At 33.5% G+C, this 12,018-nt stretch overlaps 1 protein-coding gene across 1 annotated transcript in view; it reads left to right on the top strand.

Moving 5' to 3' along the window:
• The window catches only part of KCNN2 (potassium calcium-activated channel subfamily N member 2), a 200,741-nt gene that overhangs the window by 34,378 nt on the left and 154,345 nt on the right, over positions 1–12,018 (top strand). Inside the window, exon 3 of the mRNA XM_001370055.5 lies at positions 572–990. Within this exon, the coding sequence (XP_001370092.3) occupies positions 572–990 (419 nt within the window). The remainder of the gene's footprint in view (positions 1–571; positions 991–12,018) is intronic.

The following is a 12,018-nucleotide window of genomic DNA, read 5'->3' on the forward strand; positions in this document are numbered from 1 at the left end:
TCCTCCAGAGATTTTCTTTGATTTACAGTGGATATATCTTGTATCTACTTAGTTATTTTAATGTTGTCTTCTCCATAACAGTGAAAGGAGAGTGTTATCTTTATTTGTATCCTCGGCCCTCATAGTGCCTTATACATTGTAAGTGCTTTTTGCCCCTTTGATCGTAAAATTATAGGCTCATTGAATTTACAATTTAAGTCATCTACTCCAACTTCCTTATCTTTTCAAGGTGAGGAAACAGAAGCACAAAAAGGAAAAACTTTCTCAGTTTTACATAGGTAGTTAATGATAGAAATGGAATTCAGCTCTAGGTTCTCTTCATCTAAATTTTACTCTCTTCTACACCAGACAATTGTCATCATCTCAAATATTCCTCCCTTGGATTTATCCTTATTCATTTGAGACAAATGCCATTTCCAAAAATAGTTTACTTGACCAGTATATTTTTACAAATTGATAGTGTTTCTCTTTCCCAGAATTCTGCTATTAATCACCTCATTTATATTAAAAATATATACTTGTAGGATATTTATTTGATACTGAAGATGATTTTTTCTACTTTATTTTTCAGTTGTTCATGGTGGACAATGGAGCAGATGATTGGAGAATAGCCATGACTTACGAGCGTATTTTTTTCATCTGCTTGGAAATACTGGTGTGTGCTATTCATCCCATCCCTGGAAATTATACATTCACATGGACAGCCCGGCTTGCCTTCTCCTATACCTCATCCACAACAACTGCTGATGTGGATATCATTTTGTCTATACCAATGTTCTTAAGACTCTATCTTATTGCCAGAGTTATGCTTTTACATAGCAAACTTTTCACTGATGCCTCCTCTAGAAGCATTGGAGCTCTTAATAAAATAAACTTCAATACACGTTTTGTTATGAAGACTTTAATGACTATATGTCCAGGAACTGTACTGTTGGTTTTTAGTATCTCCTTATGGATAATTGCTGCATGGACTGTCCGAGCCTGTGAAAGGTAAGTTCATTTCTTTCCATGAGAATATGAAGTATGCTATTGTTTCCCTATAAGTAGAAACAATAATAAGGTGCCAGGATTCAGGCACATTTAGTCCTTCTTTTGTTGTTTCTGATACTGTTCTCTTTAAAAAAAATTCTTCTTGATTTTAGAGGTGTGTGTGTGTGTGTGTGTGTGTGTGTGTCTTAATAACTACAACAAACCTACATTTGAGGTATTTCTGGTTGGTTATAGGTTTAGAATATTGTCATCACAAATATATGCATTATTGCCATGGGTTAGGGTTATGAACTATAAATTTACTGAAAATACTAGTTTAAAAGAGATCTTGAGTCATCCCTAATCCCTATGATCCCAGATACAACACTGCAGTTTCACTATGGGCATATCCTATTAAAAAACAAACAAACTTTAAATCCCAAGTCTAAGTTAAATCCTTCCCAGGCTCACTGATTCCCCCAAAGTAAGAATAATCCCCTCCAGAAGGATGGTCTCCTTCTCTAAACTAAATTAGGAATTTAAAGCCTAGGAGAATTGTAGGAATGAGACCTGTCTTTTGAAAGTATACAAAATCCTAGACTTAAAAAAAAGAAAATCATTTAAAATCATCTACCCTGGTACTTTTTTTTCCCCAAACAGATATGGTCTTATCCCTGTTTTTAAAATAAAGTAACTGTTAGGTCTAAAGAAGTTCAGTAGTCTTTCCAATTACATCACTTTGGCAGTTTGGGCCTGCATCTAAAGGCTCAATGTCTCTTTGTTCCTCTCATGTTTTTGAGGAGAACCAGAAGTGTAGTAGGAATAATGATGACGTTATACTTTCTACATTGTTCCTGGTAACCATCCATTGGTAGGGCTGTGGCTGAAATATCTGAAGAGAATTAATGCTTTTTTCTCTGTCTCCTTACTGACTACAGCTTTGAATGCTATAAAGTTATGAAATAGAGAACTGGTACATGCTAAAGTTAAAAATGAGAAGTCTTTACTGAGGGGAAAACCTCTGAAAGTCCCTTAGAAATAATTGGCTATTGCTGCTTTCACAAGGAGAAAAACTGGTACACTGTTAAAACTAGGCCTTCCTCAATTTTAATTTTCTAATTGATGGACCAAAAGTAAATTTTTTCAACAAAAGAAATAAATATATGAAAATTAATTCTATATATTTTATGATGATCTAGAGACTTTGAAAAACTGAAGAAACAGAGAACACTTCTTATTTGTACAGCCTATATTCTTAAAATATAATCCTATTTAGAGAACTATAGTGAAATTTTAAAAAGTTTTAAAATAATCCTATAGCTAATAAATTATTACACCATAATTTCATAGTTTCATAGTCAAATCAACAAGCATTTATTAACATTTATTAAGTTTCTGTTATATACCAAGCATTGTACTAAGTGCTGGGGATACAAAGAAAGATAAAAGACAGTTCCTGCTCATAAAGAACTCTTAGTCTAATGGGGGAAACAAAATGAAAATAGTTACATACAAATGGGACATATATAAATATGCATACATATGTTAAATTAGAAATAATCCCAGAGAGAAGGCATTAAGATTAAGGAGTAAGAAAAGTTTTTTGTAGAAGATGGGATTTTATCTGAAACTTAAAGAAAGCTAGGGAATGTAAGAAATAGAGATAAGGAGAAAGAGTTTGGGTCATGATGGAGAGCTAGTGAAAATATCTGGAGTTAGGAGACAGAATGATTAAAGAATTATTTGTACTATTCAATAGAAATTTAATTAAAACATAAGAATAAGTCCCCCAAGCATAACTAGATATACTGGTATGGTGTGGTATGGTTATTCTTTATTAGTAGTAGCAATATTAATTCATTATTAGCTCCATTTTATAAATGAAAAAAGTGAGTCAATGAGAGGCCAAGTCCTCAGTTTTCCAACATTGCACAGCTAATAAGCTACATTCTTCTGGTTAAAATGCTAATTTCTTTTTTCTGTTTCACTGATACCCCATATAATAACAAATTATACAAATACAAAAGTATTTTCAGGTTGACAAAGCACTTCTCTCATAACCCAAAATATTTTTTAAAATTCTTTTGGATTCCTTTGATAATAACCAACAAGCAATCAATAAGCATTTAAGTGCTTACTGTGTGGAAGGCCCTATACTTGCTTGAAATTTAAGCACTCTAAAGGTTAGCTTACATTCTAATGGAGGAGAAAGTACATACACACACACACACACACACACACACACACGTGCGTGCATAATTATGTAAAGCATATATAAAGAGTGAGTAAGTACAAAGTAAACTTCAGGTAATTTGGAAGAGAGGAAGGGCACTGGCAATTGAGATGATGAGGAAAAGTTGAATTTTGTCTGGAGTCTCAGCTCATGTGAGGTACAGTGAGAAGGCCATTTTGACTGAATAGGAAAGTGCAAGAAGGTGAGTAACGTATGATGAGGTTGCAAAGATAGATTGGGAGTAGGTTTTCAAACCTCAACAGAGAAGTTTATCCTAGAGATAATAGGAAGCCACAGGAGTTAGTGAAACAGGGAAGCCACGTAGTCACATACATACTTAAGGGAAAAATACTTTGTCATCTAGGCTAGAGATGCAGAGACTTCATGCATGAAGCCAATTAGGTTACAATAATGGAAGTGAGAAATATTGGGGGCTGAACTAAGGTGCTAATTGCTTGAGGGGAAAGAAGGAATTGGATTTGAGAGATGTGGTGGTGATGAAAGTAGAAAGATTTCACAACTGATTAGATATGTGGAGTGAGACAGAGTGAGGAGTTGAGGATAATGCCAAGATGACCAACTTGGGAGACTGGAAGGATCATGGTATTTTGGAAAGAAATAGAGAAGTTTGGGAGAGGGGAGAGTTTAGAGGAAATGATGATGAATTTTGTTTTGAATATGTTGAGTTTGAGATATTATTTGGACATCCACTTTAGGCAATTGATGAAGTAGGAATGAAACTCTAGGGAGAGACTCGAGTTAGATGTATAGATCATCTGAATTGATATGATAATTATACTATAAGAGTTGATAAAATTACCAAGGAAGAGTGTAGAGGGAGAAAAATAAGAGGACTTACAACAAAATATTGTAATAACACTAGAATTAGGGTTGTAATATGGGTGATGAGCCAGTAAGGGAATAGTTAGATAGAAGGAGAACTAGGATAGAATAGTGTCACACACACACACACACACACACACACACACACACAAACATCAAAGAGATTGTAGGTAGCAGCTAAATAGAAAAGAGTAAGAATTAAGAAAAGGCCAGTTTGACAATTAAGAGATCATTGATCACTTTGGAGAGAGCCTTTCAGTAAATTGACATGGGTTAAGGATTGAGAAAAAGTTTTATATTATATGTTTATATATATATATACATACATGTTTATAGCTTCTTCAAGAAACTTGACTGAGAAAAGTGTGGTAATGTAACTTAAATATAATTTTACAAAGTTCTTATAATTCACCATTTGTCTTGGTATTGCAAAGGCTTTCCTCAAACAAGGTGGTAAAGAATGAAAAAAGGAAACCAAACTTTCCATTTTAAAAGGAAATCTGTCCTTATTGAGCTCCCAGAAAACATGGAAATTTAAGGTCTGCTGGAAGTCATCCCACCCTTGGGTAAGAATCCAAACCGTTCTGATTGAAAAGTCATCCTCAATTCCTTTCAGCATATAAAGTAATATAATTGGAGGTTTGAACAAAACATCTCCAGATATTCCTTCACACACCAGTTATGTAAAAATGGTTCTTGAGACCCTTTAATGCATAGGGTAATCTCAGTAAAAATGCAAACAAAATTTCCTCTGCGTTCTTGTACCACAGAGCTCCTAAAATGATCCTCAGTGGAGTTTTTCGCTTAGTTCTTAGTAGGCCAAGTAGGTAACCATAAGAGAAAAACAGAAAATGTCAAAGAGGTATGAGCCATCCCATCCAAAGCTACTAAGTTTTTGGAATTTATTATTCAGCCAACAGGCAAACTTTATCCAATGGACTTATAGCTAATATGGATCTCAGGAAAGCTTTCTGGGTGTGCTGTAATACGGCAAGTAGTCTAGATCTGTTTAAAAAGAAAAAATGTGAATGAGGCACAGAATACTGTAGATACCAGTATTTTAGGGATGCAAAATCCATACCGTTCACAGTAGCAGCAATACTTGTAATGGGCACAGAAATAAAGTTTAGAACAAAAGAAAAATGCAAAAATTTCCCTAGTGAATCCCTGGAAAACTAGGATATGCACGAAGATGAGAGTACTAGAAGAATATTCTCTCTAGGGATCCCTGAAAATGCACAAAGAATTCAAGTATGTCTTGGGCCATATCCCTACTGCGTATCTCCAACTTGCCCTCCCACTAATGAATTGTATCCTCAGTGGTTGGCAATTACATTTTTTGGGGGACAAACCTAGAACCCTAGAGGCTACTCTTTTTTTTTCTTTTAACTCCTACTACTTTAGCTCATGAATTCCCAATGTACTCTCCATTAACAAAATACTAGTAGACAGAATAAACTTTTTTCAAAAGCATTTAATAAGATGGCAGAGTAAGAACAGTTGATATAAGCCCATACCCCCCAAAGAAAGAACTCTTCCAAAGAAAAGTTCTTCTACAAATATACAAAGCATTCATAGACAGAATAGGCATATACTTAATATATAATGGTATTGACACACACATATAGGATACATATATGGCAAAAAAGAAAAAGAAAAAATACATCTTCTGATGCTCATAGGGCTTGGAATTTCTTCGTATAGATATCTTTGGATACAACTAATCTCCTGAGTGGGCTGCCTAGTTAGGCTCCTGGGATCCCTCTTGATTCAGTTGCTAGGACTACTCTCCACTAGAAAGGGCTAAATTCTTTAAATCTGCATCCTCTCTAAGATGACTATCTCTCTATATGCCTCTTTACATATTTTTATTCTTTTTTTTATTCTCAGGATGAATTGTTTGCTATTAGTTCAAGAGTTCCAGGGGCATGGTCAGTTGTATATAAGAGGGGTGGTGGTGCAAAGTCTATTCCATATTTTGCTGCTCTGAATATGGGCAAAGGGGGTCTGCCTTCACAAAGTGGTTCTGGGCCCCAAATCTTTCAATTCTTTCATCCAATGCCAAAAGGCCTGAAATCCTATCAAATTTAAAAAATATTCATAAAATTGTAGGAAAATTCCTTAATTCTTCTTAGGTCTTCTGTGATTATATTTATCTGAGGTGGGAGAGAAACATGTACACTTACATAATCTCTATCATATATGAATTATTATGAATTGTTTGTTTATAAATTTTGATTTTGATTTATGAATGAATGTATTATACCAAAGATAAAATAATTACATTTGTGCATGAGGACAGATAAGAATAAAAAAGAAGATATGTGCTTCTAGGAAATTCTATTTAGTACTATATGATCAACTGGTCAGATTTTTACTTTGTGGTCCTTCCAAAATGCAGTGGAACATAAAGCCTCATAATTATATGACATATTGATATACTCCATGTGATTTTAAAGTCACTAATTAAAGTTTTTATTTGGAGTCTAAGAATAGCCTCTTTTGAGAATAATTAAATTTTATGTCCCTTAACCACAGTTCAATATGGATTTGTGATTTAAGATTTAATCGTTCTATAACATAGCAAACTTGATATCTAGCAAATGTAAATTCTTTATTTTTTCATTATAAGTTAGGAGAGAGAATTTTAAAATGGGAGCTATAATTTAGAATTCAGATAGTTTAAAATGATTTTTATTTTGCTTTGCCTGTCATGATTTACAGAATAACCAAAATAATTCCTATTTTAATGGACATGGACCATTCAAGATGCCTTATTTCCTAAACCATATTACTTGTGTTTGCTTAATATGGTCTTGCATTTTGATTTGTAAGCAGCTCATTTCCATACTCCTATAAGGTCAAATGTCGGGTATTACAGAAAAGTTTTTATTTTTATCAATAAGTTACAAATAAATATTTACTGTAATTATCTACTATGTACAGAAGACTGAGCAATATCTTTGGGATTTTTAGATTAGTCACAGGAGAGTTTACAATCTAATATAGTGGTATCTTAGCTAGACAGTTTAGTGTTACAGTGCAGAGTGCTGGACCTGGGATCAAGAAAAACTAAGTTCTGATCTCAGATACTTGTTAGCTGCATCACCCTAGCCAAATAATTTAACCTTTGTTGGTTTTAGTTTCCTCATTTGCAAGGGACAGCTGGGAGTAACCCAGTAGATAGAGAGCCAGGCCTAGAGATGAGAAGTCCTGGGTTCAAATGTGGCCTCTGACATTTATAAGTGTGACCTTGGGCAAGTCACTTAATCTCAGTTGCTATACTCTTACCACTTTACCTTGAAACTAATATTTAGTATTGTTTCTAAAACAAAAGGTAAAGAGTTTTTAAAAAAGAAGTCAGTTTTCTCATTTATAACAACAAAAGAAAAACTTTGGCCCTGGGCAAGTTACTTATTCTTTCAGTGCCTTGGGCAACTCTTTAACACTAAGTTCAAGAAGGTTCCAGGTCTACATTGGTTAAGGGAGTTTCTTTACTCTTCTTCATATTAATGAAATCACTAGACCAAAAAAAAAAAAATCTACCTGTGAGGTAAAGGGAGGAGTACATTTTGGACAGTGAAATTTGTTTTTTGAATGATTATGAAATATTTACCAGAAAGAGTCCCTGTCGGGAGTTGACAAACATCCCCTCTCACTAAGACACCTTAGTTCTGAACTCAAACATATTGTGTTTAGTTCTGCCACTCTAGCTTATAAGTTTTTGATTGTTTATTTTGTTTCTGGCCCCTGAAACTTAGATTTGTCTCATGTCTGTAGACTCCCCAAAAGGGATTAATAGGTTCTCTTCTATAAAAGCTATAGGTCCATCCCTATACAATGTGTCATGGTGTGATGTCGCTTTATCCTTAGTAGATTTGGGGAACATGCGTTTGATTATCTTCATTACCTGTTAATAAAATAAGTCCTCCAACTGGAATAATCTTCCTGCATTGCCATTCAATATTCTTTGATTCAGACTCTCCACTCCCTCATTCCACCATCATGGGGACCAAGGGACCAATAAAGGATTATTTTATCATTCCAAAAATGTTGTGTAGTGCTAAGATAGAATATATATCATCAGAAGTGTCCAGGAGAACTTGGATTAATTCCACAAGCCCATCCCTGTACCATCCAAGGTGTATATAGCTTTAGCCATAGCAGTTGGGGAGAAAGCTCTTTTAATTATCCTCATTACCTATTACATATAAATCCTTCAGCTCTACTGTTGACAAAAGTATTATGGAAGTATGGAATAAAATGGTGTTGATGAGATATATGCTCAGTATAATTTTCCTTTTGCCTATGACATTTGACTTGGTCTAAATATTTGGTTTCTACCTGATTTTCAATGAAGTTTAACATACAAGATCATAAACATAGAACTAGAAGGGAACTTAGAGATTTTCAAATTTTCTACACCTTTATTTTATAGCTAAAGAAACTGAAGTTCAAAGAAGTTAAATGATCTTAGTTCATATAGATAATAAGTAACAGAGTGGTGATGCAAACCAATGACCTCTGTTTCTGATTCCAAAATCATGACTTTTTTCTTATTTTTTCTTAGAGCCTTAGTAACTATCAACAAACACAAATATTCAAATACAAATTAAGAATGAAACATGTACAAAGAGTTGTAAATTGTCATTTATACTTTAGATAATTCCTATGCATCTGTTTTATGCTTTAACAAATTCATTCTATTTTTTCCTATATCTTATGAAATTTTTTCTTTAAGATATTTTTTGACATTTTGTTGAACTTAGATATTTGTAGTGTGCATCTGTCCTGAGTTTTTTGTTTTGTGTTTTTGCTCTTGACCCTTAATATATCATTCCATATTTTATTTTATTTTTCACATTATTTGCCTTATTTTTGGTTCATCATATTCCCTTAACTGTGTATAATTTGTATAGGCATTTTCCATTATAAGGTTTTAATATTTTTTTCTTTTTTCTTGTGTTAAAATATTTTTATCCAGGCCTTGCCCTAGTCAATGAGACAGACTCTTCAAAAGGAAGATAAAATAATTTTATTTAGGGCAATAAAGCAGTAGGACTATGCTGCTTTTTTATAGATAGAAGTAAACAATTTCTTACATAAGGACAAAAGTATGTTGATTGGTATCTGTAATCAATGAGGAGATAAGATTAGTGCCACCTTAGTTCCTCCCTCATTATACCTATTAATCCCATCCCACATACACAAAGTCTAAATGAGGTCATTCAAACTGACTTTGCACAAGCAGTGGAATTACACACTTTCCCCCTCCAATTCCTACATATCTTCTTTTTTGTTCTCTTTCCTCTTTTCTTCTTTCCTTTCTCTTCTATTCTGTTTCCCCTAATCTTCTACTCACTATGAATCAGAGACAGTATAAGACAGTGATAGTAGATAGAATGTTGGGCTAGAGTCATGCAGACCCAAGTTCAAATACGGATTCTTATGTGATGAATCTTGTAGAAATCACTAAATCCTACAAGGCAGTTGCCTAAGACATGTATACTAAAATATAGACAAGTTATAGTTGTTTTGATAGAAAGAACACACACTGCAGTGATGATCCTTTATATATTCATGTGTAAATTATTTTGCTTGACAAAGAACTGAAATTGCAAAGAAAGAAATTTCTCATCAATTGACAATGGGTAAATAAATCATGGGATGTAAATATATTAAGATATGGCTGCGCTATTTAAAAAATGACTAAAATCAAAGAAGCATGGAAAGACTTTGATGAACTGATCCAAAATGAGCCAGGAAAAAAACATGCAATGATCCATAAATGGAAAGAACCACCACAAAATAATCAAAACTAAATGTGAAATTATAAAGAAAAAACTCAGCCCCAAAGAAGAGATGAATGAGGGAATGAATAAAAAAAGACGTATTTATTAGATGGAAAGCCCTAGCTATACTAATATAAAAGCAAGATAGCCCCTGATCTTGAGAAGTTCATATATTATCTGGAAGTGGGAGTGGGAAAGAAAATATAGGAGTTTTAGACACTAGTCCCCAAGGTCCTTAGAGTACAGTGGCAAAGCGTCCAGATGGTAATTCATCTTATTTAATGTTATTTCCACTGGTAAAATCATATCCATTTTAAAATGATAAACCATTTTATAATACCAAGGAATTTGATGACAAATCTTTCTTTTCCCTATCAATAGCAGCTGTGTTTATTGAGGTGGGATCTGTAGCATCAGAAGAAACAATTGCTTGGTTGAATCTTATATCTCCACGTTAGCTATGGCAGACCAGAATTGAAGCAGAGCTAGCAATGTATCTTGAGCCTTGAACTAACTCTATTGTCGCCTGGAATGTATGGTTGTTGAAGTAGTGGTGATAATTTGATTTGAATAGCACCTCTTGTCTCTTCCTCAGAGTATCTTACTAGAATAGTGTGACTGAAATTGGAAATTTGTTTGGTTGGTGAGCATTTCTGAAAAGATCACCTCTCTCCAACCTACTTTGTCTTCTGAGTTCAGTGTCAATGGATGTGGAATATTACATTTGTTATTAGGCAATTTCGATGTGTTAACTGATTTTACCTTTTTTTCCTTTTCTCTTCTTCCTCTAAAATTTTTTTATTATTATATGGCTCTCTAGGATGTGAAGAGGGGGAAATCTAGATGACACAAAAACAAAAGATACCAATAAAATTATTTTTGGAGGAAAAACATTTTGCTACTAGAGATATTTTTGTAGGAAGAGAGCTTGTTTCTGATCAAAAACATTTTAATGGATGAAAGATACTATTTAATGGATATATTACTCTATATTTATTGGATTATTAGCATTCACAGAGTTTTAAAGGTGATTATTGATGCTTGTGTTTCTTTTTTCAGAAACTGCCTTTTCTGATCCTTTGACCACTTATCTCTTGTGAAATGGATCTTACTCTTAAATTTCTATGTCAGTTCCTTATTATTTGACCAGTTTTCCCTTAGTAATATTTAAAATAAAGCTTTTTCCTAATAGTCTTCTTCCCATTTTATTCTGAATGCTTGAATATTTTTTGTTCAAAAGTGCTTCCTTTTCACATAATAAAATCAATTTATTTGTTCACTATAATTTCTTGAATAGATAAGAATTGTACATCTTTCCACATTTCTGATAAGATGTAACATTTTATTATCTTACCACTTTTGTTAAACAGTATTTTAGAGGGAAATATATTTGTTCTTATTCAACTAATATTAATCCTGCATCAGCCTTAGTACAGTTACATATGCTCCCTCAAAAGTGAAAATAATTCTCATATTATTATTAATTTAATTATTAATAAATAGCTCTATTATTTCCCTCCTCTGAATGAATTTTTATTTTTTGTCATTTTATCTTATTTTCATGACTCCTCAAATCAAATTATTCTTTTTGCTTCACTTCCCTCTTTTGTCAAATGGATTTCAAATATTTACAAAGCTATTAATGATCTTTCTATAACAAAGAAATTGACTATATGGTATTATGTCATAGAATATAGAATTTTGAGAGTTGGGAGGGACCTCAATAACCATTCAGTACAATCCCAAAATATAAAGAATCTCCTCTATTACTTATCCTCCAAGGCAAGGAAACCTTGTTACCTCAAGGCAGTCCATTCTACTTTTGTATTAGTTTCATGACTAGAAAGTTTTTCTCACCTAATCTAGTTTCCAGTCTAAATTTGCCTCTTTTCAACTTTCAACCCATTGTTCCTGGTTCTGCCTTTTAGGAGGAAACAGAGCAAGTCTAATTCATCTTCCTCATGATGGCCCCTCAGATAGTTGAAGGTAGCTATTATACTCCCTCCATCCCCAAGTCTTTTCTCCAAGTCACTTCCTTCATATGACATGGGCCCAAGAGCCTTTACGATCCTAGTTTCCCTGACCAAGACACTCTCCAGCATATCATTGTCCTTAAACTATGGCTCCTAAAAATGAACATAATACTCCATATGATGTCTAATGGGAAAAGAGTACAATAGA

The sequence above is a fragment of the Monodelphis domestica genome, chromosome 3, assembly GCF_027887165.1.
Source record: "Monodelphis domestica isolate mMonDom1 chromosome 3, mMonDom1.pri, whole genome shotgun sequence".
In the NCBI taxonomy this organism is placed as follows: Eukaryota; Metazoa; Chordata; class Mammalia; order Didelphimorphia; family Didelphidae; genus Monodelphis; species Monodelphis domestica.